The 23,790-nt window shown below is 39.5% G+C and overlaps 1 protein-coding gene across 1 annotated transcript; it reads right to left on the reverse strand.

Annotated features, from left to right (window-relative positions):
- Positions 1–951: 951 nt before the first annotated feature.
- On the reverse strand, positions 952–18,914 carry FLVCR1 (FLVCR heme transporter 1). The gene is made up of 10 exons (XM_032216065.1): positions 18,222–18,914; positions 16,711–16,855; positions 14,689–14,829; positions 13,441–13,508; positions 12,700–12,803; positions 11,701–11,811; positions 11,348–11,453; positions 10,636–10,747; positions 7,959–8,026; positions 952–1,431 (listed from the first exon to the last, which is right to left on the reverse strand). Exons 1-10 carry the CDS (start codon positions 18,912–18,914, stop codon positions 1,303–1,305), a joined length of 1,677 nt encoding a protein of 558 aa, XP_032071956.1. The 3' UTR covers positions 952–1,302.
- Positions 18,915–23,790: the final 4,876 nt, after the last annotated feature.

Below are 23,790 nucleotides of genomic sequence, written 5' to 3' on the forward strand. Positions count from 1 at the left end.
TATAAATTTTAAAGAAAGAAAAAGAGGATATAGTTTTTTTCTGATATCTGGGATAGAAATGTGATTTGATTATGTTTTTCCTTACAAATTATTAGGCACAGATGTATGTATATGTTAGCCTTGAAGCAACATTTATTCCTCATGTGAAAATGAAGTCTTATTATTACCATGCTTACTTGTAAAACAAGAACATCAGGAGCAGTGGACTCAGGAAAACAGCAAGTCATTCACTTTCACCCTTCTTTTAAAGGTGAAAAAGATCTAAAGGTTTATGTTGATTTATTTCTAGGTAAGCCAAAGGACATGATGCGAACATTTAATACATGGTAATTCTTCTTAAATGTACACAAAATATTGTCATACTTCTATCGAACTAATAGGCTGAAAACACCCACTGGCAATTTCCATATCATGTAAATCTACTTTTTGTTAAGCAGTAGTTATTTTAAATCTACACACATTCCTAACTAATGAAATATTACAGAGTCCATTGTGAGTTCTGCTTTATTTTATTATATTGTATTTGCCAGAAATTATCTTCATTTACTTTTCACAAATTCACAAAATTGATGCAAAGAACTCAATGGCATGCATATGCCTTTTTATGATCTGGCAATACTTTCTTATGATTCACATAATACAAAAAGATGTATGTTCATTTTCATAATGTAAAAAAAAATCCAGGAAATGAATATCTAGTTCTGTGCTCTAAAATTCAAATTGCCTTCATCTTCAATAACTTAGAATATAAAATACTTCTTGGAAATTGGGGGTTTACCATTCACTCATTTGTGTTTCAAAACAAAGAGATTTCATAAGCCATAACTCTTACAAAGCCAAAAAAAATGGCAAAATCCAGGATTTACAGTATATCACATCCAAAAAAATGAATTTCTTATACTGTCTATTGTGCTAAAGACAATCCCTTCTATAGGAAGGGCAGTACTTCAAATAAAAACAAGTTAAAACACATATTTCATTGATATCAAATTGCTCACTGCACACATTCTATATAAGAATTACAAGTGTGGATTAGCTTGCGGCAGATTTTGATAAAAGAGATTCTAATTTATCATTTACAGCATAATATATTTTATGAAAGTGCACAATTTCCAATTAAGAAATGGAAAATTCCTGGGAATTTTATCACTGAAACTTAAAACAATTGTTGAAAATTATCATTTTAAAGTTAAAATGTGTTCATTAAGTGTATACAATCTTTTCCTTTATCTAGTGTACAATCACTGCTAACTCCTGCCATTCAGCACAATTTTTAGGCTTATAGTTCTTGTGATTCTCCCATTAACTTTCTTTTATTATAACAGAGATGTCAGTTGTGAGCCTAGTGTTTTTTTCATTTTTCATTTTTGATTCTGACTGGTTTTTTGATGTTTTATTGTGTTCATCTTCAATAGGACTGTTAGTGGGTATCTGTCAAAGAAATAAAAGGAAATTCAGAACATAGGAGATTTAGTGAGAAGCTAGCATGGAATATTATCAGAGTAAAAAAAAGGGTATTCCCTAAATTCCAATGAAACATTCAAAACAATGGAAATGTATACAGTGGTACCTCAGTGTTCATCGTTAATTGTTTGGGGTGCGGGGGGTGCGACCAGTGCCAAAAAAGAACAAGCACCAAATTTTACACATAAGGAGTAATGTATTAATCACAAGCCAGCCAACCAAAGTTCTAGCTTGCATTTCAAGTAACAAATGAGAAGTCTGGGATAAAATTTTCATGTCAAAATGCATTGAGTGCCAAGTTTGATGAGTTTCAAAGCAGTTAAGTACTAAGGTACTACTATACTATGTTTTGTCCAAATCCTTTTGAAAATGAGGTGTACCTCATTGTGTATTAAATACAAATGTGTCATATTGTCATGTATATTGAGAAACCTCCAAGTCATGTCTTACCATACATTTAAATATTAGCATATTATACCTAATATTCTTATACAAATGATGAATACACATTCATTTGATACACAACTGAACATTTGCCTTCCATAAATGTATCATATTACTTGCAACTGTTTTGTATATTAGATTAAACAACCTAATAATTATTGGCTTTGGGGACCATTATGTACCCCAATATAAATAATTATAGAAAATTATTCTCTATGAGTTATTAGTGGGTTAGGTCCCTTGTCTATGGAACATAACCTATTGATAATTACTTATATAATTGCAATTTATTTATGTACATAGACATGAAAGAATAGGTAATAATTTCAGGAAATACTACAATGCTGTTCATGTCATTTTAAAATATGTAACACGATAGCTACTGAATTTCCAGGATGAAATGGAATACTTGTTAAATTCCAACTCAGATAGAAGAGAGTGCTGTCTATAAAATTATATTATCCTGTACTATTTCATTCTCAATAAGGGTGGAGATAACATCCATGCATGGGTTGACACTGTCCTTGCTGTGATTGGACTGATTACTAATTAATTAACCACTATATAACCAGCCTCCATGAGTGGAGTTTCCGACTCACTCACTCTGGGACAGTCGTGTTATCCTTATCTCTCCCTTAATTGGTTAAAAATTTGATATTCAAAACTGTTGATTCCTTGCAGCAACTGTGAGTATCCTGGATCCAAATGTTGGGGCTCTGGACACCTGAAGCCACAGGGCTGCTGCCCAGAGGCCACGCATCTCCCCCCTCAGCATCACAAGGAGCATCGGCTCCCTGCTTAGTTTAAATGGCGCGCTTGGGAGAAAAGCGGTCAGTGTGCCATTCCTTTTAAAACTGACAGCCGCGGAGACAGGGAGAGCCCGGAATGCTGCGCAGCGGCTGGGCAGCATACCAATTTCCGGACCGGCTCCAACGGTGTGTGCAAGGCCACTCTCGCTTTAAAGGAGCAGCACGCCAACAGGTAGAGAGCAGGACAATCGTGAGCGCCTGGTTAGGCTGAAAAATACACAGGCCGCCTAGCGCTTCTCTGGGAGGCTCAGCGCCATTCTGAGGGGGTTCAGCTGTGCGAAAAAGGGCACAAACACCATTTTGAATGGGACAGAGCTCAGAGTGCCCACAAAGAACTGTGGATGCCATTTTCTGCCATCTTTTGCCTTGGTGAGAGTATGGCCAATGATAGTGTGCCTGAGCCCGCCTCAGACACTGGCAGGGAGGTTGCTGAATCTGAACCTGGTCTCCTTGCTATGGCAGAGGCTTCTCTTTCCCCTGCTGGGGCAGTCTCATCTCAGGCTAAGGCCTCCCACAAGAGCTCGTCTTCAAGCAGTAAGAGCTCAAAGACTAAGAAGGCATCCAAAGCCTCTTCCAGTGCCAAGCACTCGAATACCTCCTCCCAACATCGATCTGAGAAGGAGGCACAGGCACTACCACCGACAAGGGCGAAATCAGGGAGGCTGACCTGTCGGATGAGGAGGGGTCCGTCGCTGATAAACCTTCCTACACAGGCCTATTTCCATCTAACTTGTTCACTCCCTTATTATGCAAGGCCAAGACGGCTTCGGAGCTTGGAACTCAAGCAGTGAAGGAACCCTCATCGCACTCCCAGTTGACCAGTGTTTGGTTTACTGAGCACAAGTTGGAGACGACACCATTCCGGCCCTGCAGCTGTTTGTCGATACTATTCAGCATCAGTGGTCCACTCCTACGTCCGGCCCAGCTCCGTCAGCCAACGATAGACATTTCTATAATGTCACACACTATCTCAACAAGGCGCTGTTGTGGCCAACAATTGACCTGCAAGTCGCAGCCCTGTACACCAACACCACAATGCCAGCGGTGCAAGAGGACATACTCAAGCCAGAGGACAGACGGGCTGACCAGGTCATCCAGCAGGGCCACCAGGCAGCCTGGGCAGTTCGAGCCTCAACAGCGGCTTCCTTTTTCTCCCGCTCGAACCTTAGCTGGCTACAACAGCTACAGGGGTGGATCCCTGTCAGGGATTCAAGGGCCCATCAGGACTTGAACAAGATTGTAGCTGCTGTACAATTCACCGCAGATGCTACTTTGAGTGCTACTTGGTTCACCTCCAGGGCAATGGCGTCCTCGGTAGCCTCACACAGACTTTTGTGGCTGCGACAGTGGCAAACAGATGTCAAACATAAATGGCGCCTTGCATATGAGCCATATACAGGGGGCACCCTTTTTGGGGATTCATTCACCACCACCCCTATTCATTGAGGGTAAGGATAAGCACAAAATCCTCCCCTCCAATCCCAAGAAGGGGTTCTCACTCCTGACTCCTTACCCTAGAAGACAGCCCTTTCATGCCCAGGAGTATGGGGGTCCAACCGGACAGCCGGAGTACTCTCCTTCGGGTTATCACCCACAGGGAGGGTTCTTTCAGCGGTCTAGGCAACCACAGTATCGGCAGCAGAAGAGTAATCAATCTAAGCGTCCCTTTCGGGGAGGCAGTAACCGAAAATCACGGCAAAACTTAATCCCTCTCAGGAACAGTTCCCCATTGGAGGCAGGTTACGTTTTTTTGCTGACCAATGGGAGGCCATAACTACTGATGCCTGGGTTAGAGCCATGGTCGGGTTCGGTCTGGCCTTGGAGTTTGTTTCCACACCTCCAAAGTTCTTTCTTCGTTGCCCTGTTTCTAACAACCCCCAGAGGAGGTCCCTTATGCAGTCTGCTATACAGCATTTGCTCGAGATTAGGGCTATACAAGAGGTACCGGCTGACCAAGCCGGCTGTGGTTTCTATTCTGTTCTGTTTGTGATACCTAAGGCCTCTGGAGGGTGGAGGGTCATCCTTGATTTGAAACGATTAAACAAGTTTGTCAAGTACAGACATTTTAAAATGCATTCCTTAATCACCATTCTGGAAGGTATTCACGAAAGCGATTTTCTAACCTCAGTTGACCTCACGGAGGCGTACCTGCATGTGTCCATCCGGAGAGAATATCGTCAGTTCTTGCATTTCTGTTACATGTCACATCATTATCAGTACAGGGCATTACCCTTTGGCCTTTCTTCCGTGCCCCGGGTTTTCGGCCCATTTACGCTCCATCCCTGTCAGGGTGCAACTTTATCTAGATTACATATTGGTAAAATCAAGTTTCAGGGACAAGGCGGTGGACGACCTTCGCCTCACATTAGATGTATTGAGGGGACATGGATTCTCCATCAATGAAGCCAAGAGCCATTTTACCCCTATGACTTGTATTTTACATTTGGGAGCTTGGATAGATACGGAGGCAGGTCAGGTTTTCCTTTCTGAGGACCTCCTCGACAGTCTTAGGCAGATCGAAACACCGGGTATCCCTGGCCACACTTTCCAAATTATTGGGGAAGATGGTATCTACCATTTCCATTGTCCCCTAGGCTAGACTGCACACAAGGAGTTGCAATGGTTCCTTCTCCCCTACCAGAAGTCTAATTGCAGTGTCTCCTTGACTAAGGTCCCATTGCCCAGGGAGGTTTGCCACTCCCTCCACTGGTGGAGGTCACCAGCCATAGAGACCGGGTGTCATTTTAGGATTTCTAATAGAGTGACAGTTACCACTGATGCTAGTCTGTACGGTTGGGACCCATTTGGGGACACAAATGGCACAAGGCCAATGGTCACGAGAGGAGGCAGAGAAAAGCATTAACTGGTTGGAGCTACGGGCCATAAGATTAGCCCTATTGAGTTTTCAGGACTCCGTCTCCGGCCAACATGGACTTGTTCTAACTGATAATATGGCAGCCAACGCCCATATTAATAGACGGGGATACTATATCAGGTGATTTTATGGCAAAAGCGAATGTCTTATTTTCCTGGGCGGAGGAGAATCTCTGGTCCATTTCAGCAGAGCACATATCGGGCATCACAAACGTCACTGCTGATTGGCTTAGCAGGGCTAAGGTTGACCAAGCCGAATGGTGTCTACATCCTTGTCTTTTTCAGCACAGCATTTCGGTATCCCGATCATCGACCTGTTTGCCACCGCGGACAACACCCAGCTGCCGAGGTTTTTCACGTGGTTCAGCACCCCTGGAGCAAAAGCAGTGGATGCCCTTCACTGCCACTGGCCCAGAGGCCTGCTCTATGCATTCCCCGATTCCTCTTCTCCCCAGGGTCATCTGCGTCAGATCGGAGATCATCCTTCTGGCACCTCACTGGCCGTGACGCCCCTGGTTTGCTGACCTGCGGTCACTGTTGGTGGCGAAACCTTGGAGGATTCCACCAGACAAGGTTGTCCTCACCCAGGGGTCTCTGGAACACCCAGACCCTCAGTGGCTGCAGCTGACCGTCTGGCAGTTGAGTGGCTCGCGCTGAGGGACAGCAATCTCTCAGACAGGGTCATTTCTACCATATAGCCCTCCAGGAGACCATCAACGGTCCGCATTTATAATGCCACCTGGAAAAAAATTTCTTGTTGGTGTGCGACCAAACATATCTCACCAGTTCAATCTACCATCCCTCAGGTTCTGGAATTTCTACAGGATGGTTTGGAGAAGGGGTTGTCACCCAACACTCTTAAGAGACTGGTGGTCGCCTGGGTATTTACCTGGGGTGGGGGACAATTGTTAGCACATCATCCCAACATCTGAGGGTTCTTGAAAGGGGTGGTTAATCTAAAGCCCCTAGCAGTGCATAGATATCTGACCTGGGATCTGGCTAAAGTTCTGGAGGCCCTGATAGATCCACCATTTGAGCCCCTTCGGGAAGTGTCTTTACAATTACTTACCTGGAAGGCAGCATTCCTGGTGGCCGTGACATCAGCAAGGCTTATATTCGAACTGCATGCCTTATCTGTGCAGGATGACCTCTGTAGATTCCATGAGGATTGGGTGGTCCTCAGATTGGACCCTTCCTTTATGCCAAAGGTGGGGTCTTGATTTCACTGCACACAGGTGGCGGTGTTGCCAAATTTTTGTCCCTCATCCAGACATGAATTGGAACGTCGTTGGCACAAGTTAGATGTGCATCGGGCGTTAAGAGTTTACATTGATTGCACGGTTGATCACAGACATTCATAAGCCCTCTTTGTTTCGTTTCAGTCTTCTTCCCTTGGGCAAAGGGTTTCGGTGGCGACCATTGGAAGGTGGGTTAGATGTTGCATTGCAGCAGCATATGACTCACGCCAGGAGGCGAGGCCAGCAGGGGTAACGGCCCACTCTACAAGGAGCACTGCTACCATGACAGCATGGGCGATGCAGGCTTCTCTGGATGAGATTTGTAGGGCGGCTACAAGGGCCTCTCCGTCTCATTTCATACACAATTACAAACTTGACAAGTTCGCATCAGCTGATGCTGCTTTCAGAAGGAGAGTGCTGCAGGCCGTTTAGTTGGAAGGGTCAGTTTCGGAACAGTCTATTGCCCACCCTTGAGGGTTATACGGCTTGGGTATGTCCCATGCATGGATGCTATCTCCACCCTTATTGAGAAAGGGCGTTGGTAACTTACTTGATACGCCTCTTTTAATAAGGTGGAGATAGCATCCAGCCCGGCCCTTATTTTGATTGTTCCTTGTCTTTCTAGAACTGCTTTTGTTCTAATTTCGGATGTTTGTATTGACATATTGGTAATGTTCTCTTTCTTTGGATCACTAAAGTTGAAATTTGTTTGGATAACACGTGGAGTCTGTCTTTTTTTCTCTTCTCCGGAAACTGGATGATACCACTCATGGAGACTGGTTATATAGTGGTTAATTAATTAGTAATCAGACTCAGTCCAATCAGAGCACGAACAGTGTCAACCCATGCATGGATGCTATGTCCACCTTATTAGAAGAGGCGTATCAAGTAAGTTACCAACACCCTATTTCTCAGTGGTCCGTCTTCCACATATGCTGCAGACAGAATTAGGATAAAAATTGGATAAACTGGAAGATTCTTCAGAAACAGCAAATAATACATTGGGTTTTCAAACATCTAATAAAAAAGAGGCAAAAATATTTTCTGACATTTACCCAAAAGAACTGACAATATAATGAAAGTGAGTTAAACTTATATCACAATAAATTTAAAGATTAAAATTACTTACAGATTTAATGTCCCCAGTTACAATCCCTGAATTTACATTGTGCCTTCGCAAATCAGATTTAATTAAAGCTAAAAATAAAAGAAATAATATGAAATATCAATTCAAATACATTCACTCTGGTGATTTTTTTTAGTTTGGCTTTGTTAATTGTCCTACAGATACCAACACATTAATGTCAGCAGTCTTCTGCAGAATATCTAATACTTTATTGCAATGTTTTTCAGCTATTTCTAAAGTGAAAAATAGTTATATGAGTAAATACTAAAACATATTAATCAAAAGTGCAAATCTAGATCAGGGAGAGGATATTTTGGTGATGGGTGATGATATCAAGATAACATGGGGATTGAACAGCAGCTGTTGTACTGCAATGAAACTGATGCAGATAAGTAGGCAAACTGATTGAACAACCACCATATTTTTGGAGTATAAGACGCACCCAGGTTTTAAAGAGGCAATTTTTTTTTAAAGTAGGTAGGTAAATAGAGGGATAGAGAGGGAGAGAAAGAGAGAGAAATACAGTAGGGAGGGAGGGAGAGTGAGTAGTTAGGTAGGTAGGTAGCTAAAGAGAGAGAGAGAAAGAAAGAAAGAAAGAGAGATACATTAGGTAGGTAGGGAGAAAGTGTAGATAGGTAGGTAGAGAGAGATATATATATATACTGTAGATAAGTAGGGAGAGAGAGGGAGTAGGTAGGTTGGTAGGTAGAGGGATAGAGAGAAAAATAGAGAGAAATACAGTAGATAGGTGGGAGAGAGAGTGAGTAGGTAGGTAGGTATATAGGTAGATAGAGGGGGGAGAGAGAGAGAAATACAGTACATAGGGAGAGAGAGAGGGTGGATAGGTAGGTAGATGTTTCCAGGTATATTTATCCATGTGCTGGAGAAGGAAATAGCTGACAGCTCATCCCTAGAAGTTCTCAGGGTATATTTTAATGAGGTAGTAATTGTTTTATTTTGGGCAGGATTTGTGTCTGTAGGTGAGGAACAATAAAGGAAGTAACTCTGTGTGCCTTTAATGATTTTCAGAGCCTCAGGCAATATCTGAGATTAGATATTTCTTAAAATGTATCACAATATATCAAAATACAATATCATATAGGAGGGTGGAGGTTTGTTCTCTGAACTTGTGGGTTGATTTCCGAACGTTCTGTTACCAGACTAAGTAACATTTTCAGTGGAGTTTAGAGGATTACCTAGCCTGGTAACGAAACCCTACTCTCATCCTACACCTGAGCTACAGATATTCACCACCATTGCAATACTGTGTATCTTAAGAGAGATCCTAATATTGATTTCTCTTAGATACTATGCATAAATTATTGAGGAAGATCTTATGACTGACCTACATGCTAATCAACTTTTCAGTTTAGGCTTTAATCCAGGTTAAAAGGAACAAACATAGTGATGAAAGACATTCATAAAAGATACAGGTACATGACCACAATTGAGACCAAAATTTCCATTGCTAAGCAAGACAGTTAAGTGAATTTTGCCCCATTTTACGACCTTGCTTGCCAGAGTTTAAATGAATCACATGGTTCTTAAGTTTAGTAACATGATTATTAAGTATATTCGGCTTCCCCATTAACTTAGCCTCAGAAGGTCACAAAGAGTGATCACATGACCCCAAGACATTGCAATAATCATAACTATTGTGTTTGCCCAAAAATAAGACCAGATCTTATATTAATTTTTGGTCATTAATTTTGGTCTTGTTTTTGGAGAAATACGGTACTAAAATGTGTCTCTCTGGCTGACAATCTTAACTGGAGCTTATTTTGGGGGTAAGGCTAATATGAGCATCTGGAAAAATAATGCTACGGCTTATTTTATGGTTGGGTCTTACTTTCAGGGAAACACAGTACATGTCAGTTGCCAAGCATCTGAATTTTGATCACGTGATCACAAGGATGCTGCAATGGTTGTGTGAAAAAATGTCATAAGTAACTTTTTTCAGTGTCACTGTAACACTGAAAGATCACTAAACAAATGCTTGTAAGCTGAGGACTACCTGAATAGAGACACTATACAAACAAAAAAGTAGGCAAATCCCCACAGCCTGTTTAACCAATCTTGTTTCTTACTGCTCTTCCTTTGCTGTTAACATATTTAAAATGTTGACAAATATTTATTTGCTTTACCGTTATGATGCATTGTATTTTGATTCTTGTAAGATATGATATGTTTTTGGTAATAAAAGGAGTTTTACAGTTTCAAATAAAGATGACTTAAGCCTTTGGAACAGGGGTGTCAAGCACATGGAACAGGGGTGTCAAGCACAAGGCCTGTGGGCCGGATCCATCCTGCAATGTGGTCAGATCCAGCCTGCGGGGCTGTCCTGGAAAATGTAAGGGGCCATCCCGCATCGCTTTGGCCCAGTCTACCCAATGCAAAGAGGAAACATTGGGCGAGTGTGGCTTCAGCCCAGTGTATATGCTAGCAGTTTGGGCAGTGGCTGTGCCTACCCACCTGGCCATACCCAGTGAGTGACATCAAGCTGGCCACGCCCAACCACCTGGTCACACCCATCCAGTCAGTCACATCCCACCCTGCCCCCCGAGGTCAACAACAGCCCTGATGCAGCCCTCAATGAAATTGAGTTTGACACTCCTGCTTTGGACAGATTTCATATTCACTAAGAACAAAAACATAATTTGAGAATGTTTTAAGTTATTACCTGTTAAAATGATACCTATAAACATCCATGCACAGAGAAAAATATTTCCAGCACGAGGATTGTAATCTGTTGTAAGCTTCCCTTGGATCAATGTAAAGACGATCCCAAATATCTGTAATTGTTTATAAGAAAACATTTCAGAATTTAACTCTGCCAATTCTCCTTGAGTTCCATGAACTCTGCCCGTTATTTCCTATTGTGCCCCATAAATGGGATTTTGTTTACGCACTGTTTTCAGAAAAGAACAGTGTGCTCTCATATTAAAAGTGTACTACTCATGGCCTGCAAATTTGTTCGGGGGGGGGAGGGCACCCCAGAATTACCCTGCCATTCTAATGGAAAATAGCTTACTCTAGAAAAAGTATTATTCCAAGCATAAACAGAGATATGAGAAAAATAGTTAGTTGACTGGGTAGCCACAAATTCATTTTTCACAGTGCCAATATTAATTCAGCAAAGGACAAATATTTTTGTGTGATTTTTTTTTTGCATAGTAATGCAATTGTTACAACATATATGCTATTTTTAAAATATTTTCAATAGAGATGCTGCAAGCTTTGGGAAAGCTCTGAATATTTACTATGATTTTCAGAGCTTTCTGAAAGCTGTTTCCTTAATCTTTGCTACTTACCTATTTATGAAAACAGCATCACTGAAGTGATAAAATTATCTGAACTCAAAACTTCAAGATTCTAGTAAAATTCCTCATTACCTGTGCTGAAGCATTCAAAAGCCCTGATGAAGTGCCTTCTGACTCTGGGTATGTAATTTCCACAGCAAATTCAAAACCAAGGGGCAGGTAACCTGTCATAAAGAAACTGACATAAAAAGCCAAAGTGTAAATTAGCAATAATCCCTACTATTTGTATCAAAATTATTCTTCAGTATTTATTACTATTAGGGCAATGGATTTTCTAGCTTACTCCAATAATTAGAAAATCCAGTTACAAAAATCCACCTTTGGTGGAAATATATTCCACTAGAAAATAAGCACTTTAATAATATAGAATATATTTAATCTTCCTGAATTAGCATTGCAGTATATTTTATTGCAAAAAGCCTTACCCAAGTACTCCACCAGTCATAAATACAACTAGAAGGTTTCCACAGTTCAAGGTGAATGTAAATACGACCATCCCAACAAAAGAGAGGATGTATACAACTAATGTGGTCTGTCTGTAGAAAAAAAACACACAAATTATTTTTGCTATAATTTCATAACACAGGGGTCAAATAAAAATATACATTTTTTAAATGTATATTTGCCTTCTTTTGCCACCTAACAATAGAGGTATTCCTTGGATTACCATAGTAATTGGGACTGGAAATTCTATTGTAAACTTTTGTGATGTGCTCCTAAAGTGTGACTTTGTGTGACTTCATTGCTTAACAGCAGCAATCCTGACAATCCCCGTGCCATCATTAAGTGAAAAGTGAAGGTTGTTAAGCAAGGATGTGACCGCAGCTTACAACTGCCCACTGGCTTCCAACAAGCGAAGTCAATGGGGAGCCAGCAGGAAGTTCTGTGGCATGATCTTTGGCACAAAGTTCCTGGCATTGATAAAACCAGAGATTCCACTTAGAATTAAACCAAGAAATTTTGGTCCTTTGTCAAAAACCAAAAAATGAGCTATGAATTATAGCCAGCAGCTTTCCGAAAATGGTTAAACATAATTCTAATAAAGGAGAATATTTATAGCTCTGGGTTGACGTGAGGGATTGCTTGGTGCTTGCTAAACATTTTTTCTTGCAGACATTTTATAATCCAAAGTAGGTAAGATCATCAGTGCTAGTCAATGACAGTGACAGTGACTAACACTGATAATGTTATATAATTAGTAATGAAATCTCTTCAAGAAAACAAGCAAGCTCAGAGAGCACCAAGGACTCCTCATAAACCTACTTCTCTTTTCACACATAGACACATTTAACTAATTAACAAAAGGCACAATTGCACTCTCTCTATATTTCTATAAAATCTCTATTAAACTACTCAGCCTTCATATTATAACTACAGCATAACATATGAATTTAAACATTTGCTATTCCAATTCATATACCTACTTGTATGTCTTGGTATGATCCAGCCATAAGCCACAAATAATAGAGCCAACCATTCCAGCTACCACAAGTGTGAGGCCAATCCTACCTGCATTTATCTCTTCTCCCTTTATGTAATATAATTATGAAATTACACAATAATGAAATGATTAAGCAAGTTCATTCTAATTCACTTTTTCAAAAGTCAATCTATTAAAAAATTAGTAAAATTTATCAATCATTTTTGTAGGCAAATACCAAGCATAAGAAAATTCAAAGTACGGCAATAGTAAACTGGGAGTGAAACTATATATGCATAGCCATATATTTTAGTTTATAGCTCATTTTCAGATAATGTAATTAGGTAAGTCTTTCAATTATAAAAAAAACTATTAAAGATTATTCTATTACCAATTTTATTAAGACAAGGATTTATAAAGAAATAAGGAAATAGATGCAACCTAAGTCTACAAAAGTGCAGTATTTTAAGACAGTATTCTCAAAGATTGGAAGATGAAATGCTCATTTTTCATGATTCTCAGAGTGACAAACCCATCTTTTATTCCTTCTACAAATTTCAACCTTTTTATCTGAGGTAAAAATAAAATAATCCATAATCAGATAGCATATCAAACTATTATTCTTTTCCCTAATGACAGATCTCCCACATCCTGTATGCTTAACTCCTGAACAAATCAAAATTGGCAATGACAAAACAAGCAGGGCACTAATTTTGATTCAATAAGGAATTCTATAAAAACTTACCTCATAGTGAGCTAATATCATTTGGTTTAGTAAAGTTGACACTGAGTAAAAGGCTCCAGTCATAATTCCTACAATGAAATTATCAAAAGTACTGGCATCATTACAGAAAATAAATGAAGCCAAACTCATAAAACACAGAACATCTGAAAAGGAAATGAAACCTAGGCTCCCAGAATATCTTTTTGCCCTGCATGGGCTCATCTCCTACTTGCCATCAAGACAGGCATAAACAGAAGCACTGCACAGCATACTGAAAGGGAGATACCCAAACAGTCAATGAACTATGGGGAGGACTGTGAACAAGTAGAAATGAAATCTAAATTCCATTCATCATTTTTGCCATAGGCAAAAATCTAGCGGGGGAGGGATCACTGAAAAAAGTAATTTTCAAATAGTCTTATGGCTATATGATAATAGACTCGAGTCTAATGCCCCAACACTTTCGTCATCTCCAGTTTCACATTACTCAACAGCTCTTCAATAAATCTTTGGCTGGGGTTCTACGAGGTTCTATGAGGTCAAAAGAGAGGAAGCATGACATGACTTGATCTTGTCAGGTCTACCACAATATTCCAAATTATATAGAATAGTGACAGCTTCCCATTCTCTTATGAGAGAATTGTATAAACACAGCTACATCACTGCACATTTAGGAATCATTCTTATGGCTCCCTTGCTCCTTCACCAACAATAGCCCAATGGTATCAGGACAATCCTCAGAATTTACATTATGCTCTAAGCTGCAAATACTACTACTGTCTCAGTATGAATGGTATGAAACTTAGACAACATATTGAAGTTTCTTGAAAAATGCTACAAATAGAGAAAGTAATTTTGCTACATTTGTCTTTTCCTGCCACAAATATTTAAGTAATTATAAATAGACATTTTATTTCAAAATCCATTACCTTATTTTTGAACAATTAAACACTATATACCACAGAATTAAAAAGTTCAACAATATTAATACAGGTTCAGAATAGTATGCAGTAGTGCTTAAATTGAATAATATCTGTATACAGAATTAATGTGAATGTTTAATCTTAATGCTTCTAACATGAATATTAATAATTTAGAATTTTATATGCATTTATAATAGCAATTACGTAACTCAATAGTGAGATGGGTGGCATATCAATTTAATAAATATCTCTTAGCAAATAAATCTCTAAAGTACAAGAAGAAAGCCAGGTTATAAAAACAAAACTATATTTAGTACACACATATTTAAGTTAAATAAATGCTCACCATAGCTTATCAGCAAAAGAATAAAAGGAAAATTCCTGAACAAATTGAGTATTGATTGTTTATAGGAGTGATCTTTTGAAGATGGATCCAGGAGAACAGCCTGAGATTGACTTGGGGGATATTTGGGTTTTTCCTTAAACACTAGGGAGAAAACAAAAACATATTAAGTATATAACATTTTATCATGATGGAACTGTTTTAGATGCACCTTCATATGTAATAAATTATCAATATAATAAAGGAAGCATGTTTCTATGTTTTCATAAATGCACAGATACTGGGATAACTTGGAATTTCAGTCACTATAAAACCTGAAAGTCAATGTGTTAGAAGTATAGGTAGTCCTTGACTTACAAGTTTGTTTAATGACCATTCAGAGTTACAATGGCACTGAAAAAGTGACTTATAACAGTTTTTCACACTTACGACTATTGCAGCACCACATGATCACGTGATCAACATTCAGCTGCCTAGCAACTGACCCATATTTATGATGGTTGCAGTGTCGTGGAGTCATGTGATCACTTATTGAGGCCTTCTGACAAGCAAAGTCAATGAGGAAGCAAGATTCACTTAATAACCGTGTTACTAACTTAAGAACTGCAGTGATTCATTTAACAACTATGGAAAGCAAGCAGTCTTAAAATGGGGCAAAACTCGCTTAACAACTGTCTTACTTAGCAACTGAAATTTTGGCCCCAATTTGGTGGTAAGTCAAGGACTACCTGTAGGTATCACAGAACTAATTCCACTTTTTCATATGTAATGAGCAAAGGATCTTTGTCCACAAAACTTCCCTTCCCAACTGAGAGGTTCCTAAAATTTACTGATCCATAGTCATCCTCTTTATCTTGAGAATGATAAGAATGGCAACTGAACCACTCTCCTCTTTCAAAGTAGAACTTGCCCTTTTATAAACAAGATTTTATAAGTGTCAGAAGCTGCAGCATCCAACCTTTTATGAATTAATTTGCTTACTAGAATTTAACAGTCATTTATTTTTCCAATTTTGATTGTCAGTTGCTCACATACTATGCATTCTAATGATCATTTGAAACCTTAGAATATAATGTGTCACTTCATTGTCCTGAATTTGCCAAGCTCAGCAAAGGAACTGCATCATAGTTATGTTATTCTATATGAGTACTGATAGAACTACAGTGACCGGCAGCAGCATTAATGCCATATTATGTTTCCACAGCTAGTACCATCTTTTTTCCTTCATTAATATCAGATACATTTTTTTTGTTTGATGTTTCCCCGTTCCTTATCAAGTGTTGCATCATAGGATTTAGATTTTGCAATCTCTCCTTGGTTATTGTAATATTTTACATTGTTTATCTTAACTCCATAATTCTTCTAGTCATGTTTTAGTACAATTCTGGTAATTCTTCTTTTTCTTTTCCTTCAATTTGCTTCTTAGTCCTCTTAATCTAAACATCTCATTATACTTTTCCTTACTATCTTCTCATAAATATGTTATAATTTGTAATTACAGCTAATTCTAGGAAAAACAAAACAAAACTTTAATTATAATACATTGATATAATTCTTGTATTATTATTATTATGGTTAATCTTCAATTTGATTCACAGTCTGGGACTAGTAAAAATTAGTTCAAGTCCCAACCAGGGACCTAAGAGCAATTAAGGTAACATTTGAATATATAGGCCAAGGGTGTCAAACACGTGCCATGACATTGTGGTCATGTGACTTATGACTTTTTCCCCCCACTTCGCTAAAAAACAGGATGGGCAAGGCCAGCATGTGATATATCCAACCCGCAGACCACAAGTTTGACACCCCTGATATAGGCAGTTCAGAGTAGAGTGGTTTTTGTAAAGTCAGGATATCCAGGTCTAATAAGTTCAAAAATTCCATGTATCTAGGCAGTCCTTTGCTCCAAGGGCTATTACTATTGGTACAACTATTGATTTCTTCCTCCATAATCGCTCAACTTCAATTTACAAATTATTTATTATTATTGTTGTTATAATTAGATTGAAATAATGTTTTACATACCAACCGCTGTTAATAAAAAGAGGAAAGTAGATACTCCTGCTGTGCCATAGAACATTATGCTGATATTATGTCCCATAAGATCCAGGTTATCATATGTATTTGGAACTAAAACTGGAGGCAGTAAAAAGCCAATTGCTGTGCCTAGCTATTAAAATAAAAAGAAAATTGTGTTAGAATAAATCTGAAAACATAGATCTATTAGACTAGCATAGGTCAATCTGGCCAAAACAGTACGATACAACACTCCAAAATTCATTCAAATGCATAATCATAAGCAGTAAAGAAATAGCCTTGATTTACTGTTTCTTCCTAAAAGCTTCTATTTAAGCTCTCACACCTAAGCCTCTGGGAGTAGTATGCAACCATTAAGAATTATAGATATAAACAGATCAACTACCCCCAAAATCTGTCTAACTCCCCTTTAAAACAACCTAAATTTACGATCATCACCATATCTAATTATGCATTATATGGTAACATACTTTCTTTAGCATTTTTGTTTTATAATGAATTACTTGTGATACTGAGAGGAAGAAAACATTTTTCATCGTACATATGTTTTACACCTCTTTCTAAACCTTTTTTCTCTGCTTTTAAGAAAAAAAGCTTTAAATACTGTAGTATTGTCTAACAGAAAATTTGATATAATCCCCTAATCTTTGAGGTACTCCTATTCCAGTTTTATACATTTTAGGGACACAGCAGTCAACATGAAATTGTCTATTTTCTCTGCTCCCTTATCTTTTAACCATTAACCAATTCTTAAAAAGTTGAATACTCTTAATACTCCTATAGCCGTTATAGTGAATGTTTGATAAAGGATTGCATGAATGTTTTTTTGAAATCCAAACATATTTCTACCAACACATTTGGTGATACCCTTTAAAATAGTATTAATAATAACATAAACCTGAAAGTTTCTATCACATGGAAAAATACTGAAAGAACTTTTTCATCAGGAAATCAACAGCTAGTAACAGTTCTAATTCATTATATTTAAATGATGTGATTTTTCTGAATTAATGTGCAGAACTATATTTAGAATGCAAGAATGTTACAATAACCTTTTTATACTCACTTGTTTTCCTAACTGATTTTCTGAATATTAAAATATCAAAACTCTTGCAGAAAATATTTTCTTTGAAATATGCTATTTCTATATTATTAGTTCCACAATTATTAGAGGGTTATAACTGAAAAATGAAAACTTATATTATGATGCCTAACTGACATTATAGCATCAGACAGAAGATACAAATTTAAATAGCAAGGTTTTGGATTAAATATATGAAGGCTAATTATTCAGTTATAAATGTCCTTGCTTATTCAAGTTAATTGCTTCAATCACCAATGCCAACCAGGTTATGCATGATAAGTGCTCATCTAACTATGGAAAAAAGAATGGAAACTAGATTTTTTTTCTTAAACCCAAATGTGCTTATTTTTTCTCACCAAAGTTATCCATCAACATCCATATCTCACGCAACTCTTTCTCCTCTTTTACCACTCACCTGATTGCCCAGAACAGCTACAGCACAAGCAGTGGACACTTCTTTGGGTCCAAACCAAACAGAAGCAATATGGGAGGGCAAGCCCAAAATGAAGACCTGGGCTACGGAACACACAATCTGAGCCAGCAGAGTGACCAGATAGAGATGTGGCTGGACGCTGGTACACTTAATCCAGGCCCCCAAGCAATTCAGTCCAGATCCCAGCAAGGCAGTGACACGGAGGCCACGCTTGTCCAGCAACCAAGTGGCCGGAAATATGAGAGGCACATATGCCACCATATATGATATGGAGAGCCAGTCAATTTCAGAAGAATGAACATTATAGTAGCGAGTGAAGACACTGGTCAATATACTGTACTGGATCCACTGGAAGGCATTGACTAGCGAGTAGAAGCTGAACACGGCCAGCACCACCAGCCTCCGTTTGGAAAGCCGAGGGGTCAGTTTCACCGCCACGGTACAGTCAGACAGCATCGCTTCTGCTTCTGGATACTTCTCGAGATCAGCAAAGGAAACGGAGATGCTTCCAACCTCCGCATCCTTCTCGGTCACCAAAGAGAGGCAGTTGCCGCTGTCGTCCGGCTCTTTACCGGCCAGGTATCCATTGAGCTGGAGGGCAGGCACCGTGGCTTCTTCGCCGCTGGTCTCGCTTCTTTCCCCGGGCTCGGCCATCTCCGTTTCCTCCCCGCCCATTCTCGCTCCCCCGACCTGAGGCCTTCGCCCCGCCCAAGCCTACCTGCCGTCGGACCCTTGCTACGAACCTCCCTTATCTACCGCAAGGAGAACCGATACACGTGGCCGCCTCTTTTCCCTTCCGCCTCCCCAAAGCAAGTGTGCCCGCGGCCACTTCCAGCCTGCCTTCTCACATGCTGGTCAAGCGCTTCCCGCCCGTCCTTCGCTTTGGGGATGCTTCGTTTGCTCTCTTCGGCGCGCTTTGCATTTAGCCCTCACTCCCCGGCTGAGCTCCGCCCTCGCTTCCCCCACCCGCCAACGACCATCCCAGGGGCTCCAGGCAGAGATTGAAGGAAGAGCGCTTTTCAGCTAGCGCACTTCGGAGTCACCAAAAACAGGATGCCGGCTTCCGCATGCGCACTTAGCCTCTTCGATCGGGAGACGTTCCGAAGGAGAGGTTCTAAGCCAATGAGGGGACGGAGAGGTTTTTGCGCTATGGCGGCTCCGCCAGTCGTGGAGAAACGAGGCTAGGCTGCGACTTGAGCCAAAAAGGCTCCCAAGGTTGCCCGACCTCGTTTGGGGAACTGGGGTTGTGGTGAGTCTCGTTCTTCGAGGTCGAGGCCTCCCCTTCGGCTACGTGGAAAGGATTAGCGTGGCAGCTGGTCCCGGCTGTCATTTTGGCAGTCTCTCACCTTTCACAGATTGCTGCATCGCGCGTCTAATCCCTCAGACCCAACTCGTGAGGCATCGGGGGAAGGGGTGGCAGGAGTAGCTATGTACGCGCTCCTCATTCGGAGCATCTTCCTAGGTTTCGAAGGCGGAGTGGCATTTTTTTAAAAAAGGTTCCTAAACTGTTTCTGGAATATTAAGAGGCTAGTTAGCTTGGAGGAAAAGATTGGTGGAGATCCACACCCGGTTTTCTCCACCTTACGGTTATACTTCGGCTTCTCTTACCTTACGTAAAAGCAGCTGTTTTTTGCCGCCACCTTTTTTATTGGAATTTGTAAAACAAAAACGAGAACAAGAATAAGAGAATAAAACTACAAGGGAAAAGGACGATAAGCACGTTAGTGCACTTATGTCATCCTCTCTATTGACCACTTACGTATGAAGTAAGGTCCACGGAAGTCAATTTGTGACTAAAATTGAAAATTTGTATCTGATTTCACCTATTTGTCCTAGAAAAATTATTGGACTACAGTTTCCTGCAATCTAAACCAGCTCAGGGTATTGCAGACACTGGGAGGGCATATCCAGTTTATGGAGACAGCATGCTACAAAATAGCATCTGAAAGATATTAAGACATCTGGTCTGAAAATGCTTCAGGTTGAGAAAAACCCTCATCGGGTTGAGAATTATTTTTAGGGGGCAATAAACAGTTTTATAGTCTTCAGTAGAGATTATGCGCTAAGAAGGAATTGACAGTGAATGGGTTCTTGCTCCTCAATGAACTTGGTTGCTTTCTGCAGATATGTCATTACCTGGGTAGGTAACCTCATTGCTGAGGAGTTCATTGACTGAGTTCAGAGAGCAGCAAAAATGTCAGAGTTTCTCCTGTCAGTGTTTATATGTAGCCCTTTGCCCTGCCAGTCTTAAAAATAGAATTTGATTTCCTTTCTGATTATTATCTGGTGCTGTTTCTTGCTTTTTTTTATTGTTGGCTCCTAGAGGGCATTGCCGTACATTGCCTGTATCCTAAGGAGGAGCAGATAGTTTGGAAAACAGCAATGGAAAAGGAACTGAACTCCTTACAAAAGTTAGAAGTGTATGACAATGTCAGGTTACCCCCAGGTAAACATGCCATAGGATGTAAATGGATCTACAAGATTAAAACAAGTGTAGATGGGACTGTTACCCATAAAGCCAGATTGGTAGCACAAGGGTTTGATCAGTCGTCCAATGACTATGATGAGGTATTTGCACCTAGTCTAGGCTACAACATTATGTGTATCATTAGTTTGGGCAGCTAGGCATGGATATGTAGTGAACCATTTAGATGTTGAGATGGCATATCTCCGTGCACCATTGCAACATACTGTATATTTAAAGAAGCCTTTAGGTTAAACACTGGTAATAAACACTGATTGCTAGAAGTTAAAAAAGAGTCTTTATGGCTTAAAGCAATCGGCTATGAATGGAATCAATGCACAGTGAAGGAATTAGCTAAGATAGGTTTTAAAGCTGGCATGGCTGATCCATGTTTGTTTAAGAAAGAAAGTAATGGTGTGATTTCATTGTTGCTATTGTTCACTGATGACATGGCATTAATCACTAAAACTGAGCAAGAAGCTACTGAGATTATTACACTGTTGAAAACGTGGTTTAAAATAAAACACCTTGGTGAGATTAAGCAATATCTTGGTTTAAAGATAGATAAAACTAGGGGAGGATACAAAATTTCACAAACTGAGAAGATTAACCAGCTACTCAGAACATTTAGAATGGAACTGTGTAAACCAGCTAAAACTCAAATGGGTCAGCAATTTAGCCATGATTATGTAAAAACCCCTATGTTTGGTAAAAGTATTTATCAATCATATTTATCAATCATTAATTGGTAGTTTATCGTATCTGAGTAATTGGTCAAAGCCCAACATAGCATATAGTGTAAATCAATTAGCCAGGTTTAATGCTGAACTACTGAAAGGCACTGGCAAGCTGCTAAGAGGATATTAAGATATCTTAAGCAAATGATGCATTATGCATTGTATTTAGAACCTAAAGATGATCTGAGCTTAACTGCATATGCTGATGCAAGTTTTGCTACAGATGTGTCTACATAGAAATCAACATCAGGTTTTGTTGTATTACTGGGAAAAGCACTAATTGGATGGCGGTCTATTAGACAAAAACATTTAAGTCTATCGACTATGGAGGCTGAGTTCTCATGTCTGTCATTATGTACAGATTTGATTTGTTATAAACAACTCCTACTAGATATGGGGATTGACATACAAGAACCTATTGTTGTTTTTGAAGACAATCAAGCAGCAATTCAGATGGCATCCAATCTTGCTGTAAGAACTAGGTCAAAACACACTGATATAAGATATCTGAATGTACGGCAAAGTGTGAATAGTAAATTAGTTTCACTGGATTATTGTAAGATAATATCGCAGATCATTTCACTAAGGCCCAAGGCCCAACATAAAGGATAAACATTGTTGCGAGGAATACAGATTAAAATTGTAAGATTTATATATTGTCCTACCCAAAGGGGAGAATGTTAGGAATATATTGGTTGGGTTGGCAATATATAAATCATGTAACAATGTGCTGTACCTGTTTCTTTAAATCATACTGTAAAATGTGATTGGTTGCTGTTTTCCTCAATTGCCCATAAAAGGGAGCCAAAATGACTGTTAGCTCTCTCTGTTCGTTAGATGCTGGGCTGATCTGGAAGCTAGCTGTTAGAAAGTGACGTGAGCTATTGTAAGTTTTGCAACTGTTAGCAAACTTTGTGTACTGGACTATGTATATGATACTGGACTATGTTATTTGGATTATCCCTTAACTGAAAGACATTGATGACTGACTGTCTTATCCGTATATGACTTGGACTGTTTGATGGACTCTGATACCTCTATTTCCACGAAAGTAAAAGCCTATTTAAACTGCAGTGTCTCTGTATGCTGGTTTGTGTGTTCTCCAACAGCACTCTCACAACGCTTCTCTGAACGTACTCATTCTCCCAACTGGGAGCTTACCTAACAGGGTTCATTGCATTAAAAAAACAAATCAAAAGAATCCAATTAAAGTTCAAAATAGCTTTTTATCCTGATTGTCTGTTATACAAACTACTGTCACTTTTGGGCATATTCCCCCAAACTACCATTTTTGCAGTCCTTAGGATTTTGTTCCAGAGTACACTGGGAAAATCAGAAATTTCAGTCTTTTTATGTTTTTTTTTTTTTTTTGCTTCTTAAAAAAACTGAAGAAAACCCAAAACAATTCTGATTTTTTTAATAGTACGGAACTGGGATCCTGTGAGTTTCTACAGTATTGGAAGAGATATAGTTTTGCTATGATAGTCATAAATATTGGCCATCAATTAACCCAATGCAAATTTCTTATGATGTATTGGTAGAGACCAGCAATAATATATGGAAACATCTTTACTGGGTTAAATAATTGCAACTACTTAAGGCATTTTTGCACTGTCACATTGAAGTACTAACCATCAGTTCTGAGATGGCAGAAAACTATAAAAGTTCCAGTCTGATTTGCTGATCCCAAAGCTATAGCAAACTTCTCCATTTTGCTTTCCTACCAGCTGCTGTGTACTGTACGTTGTGTATACAGTAAAGTCAAACTTTACTGGTTAAATTCCTTGGCTGTATTGCCCTAAATTTCACCACAGGAGCAGTATTCACTATTAAGAACAGATATGCAGCGATGTGCAGATGCTGACTCACCTCTCCTGTTCTTTCCTGCGGATAAAATAGAACTTGTACAAAGTACAAAGATGGAGCAGAAGTGATAAAAATAAAGCAGGAGAGCTGCCTGTCCCAAAACTCAGCAGCTCCCTTCCCTATTGTTGGGAGTATTGAGGGACCTGCATGATGTGGGAAAGCTTTGCTGTGGAGCTCCCCCAACCTAACCGAAAGCTGTTTAGCAGACTAGGCAGCTATAGGATAAAGCCACTGCTGGCTGTTGTGTTAGCTCACCTTATCTCGAGCAAAGCAACTATGGTGATAGAGAACTGGGCTCAGGACTTGTGAAAAAGGGTATACCTGAAACAGCCAATAGGAGTGGATTGATCCCCTTTCCCGCAGCTCAGTTGAGAATATTTCACACACTGATCTGCTATGGGTTTCTGCCAATTTTGCTTTGTTTTGTTTCAGGTGGGGACACTTATTTAAAACCAGAGCAACTGACAAGTTTCTTTCAGCCATG

The sequence above is a fragment of the Thamnophis elegans genome, chromosome 4 (assembly GCF_009769535.1).
Source record: "Thamnophis elegans isolate rThaEle1 chromosome 4, rThaEle1.pri, whole genome shotgun sequence".
NCBI classification, from domain to species: Eukaryota; Metazoa; Chordata; class Lepidosauria; order Squamata; family Colubridae; genus Thamnophis; species Thamnophis elegans.

What these genes read in the sequence shown, in the direction of transcription:
- FLVCR1 (XM_032216065.1), bottom strand. Translation starts at nt 18,914, where the DNA reads ATGGGCGGGGAGGAAACGGAGATGGCCGAGCCCGGGGAAAGAAGCGAG. An exon ending in CTTTTTATTAACAGCGGTTG is followed by an intron (nt 14,830 to 16,710) that starts GTATGTAAAACA and finishes TTTTCTCCCTAG; the next exon opens with TGTTTAAGGAAAAACCCAAA. An exon ending in TCTTTTGCTGATAAGCTATG is followed by an intron (nt 13,509 to 14,688) that starts GTGAGCATTTAT and finishes ATTTCATTGTAG; the next exon opens with GAATTATGACTGGAGCCTTT.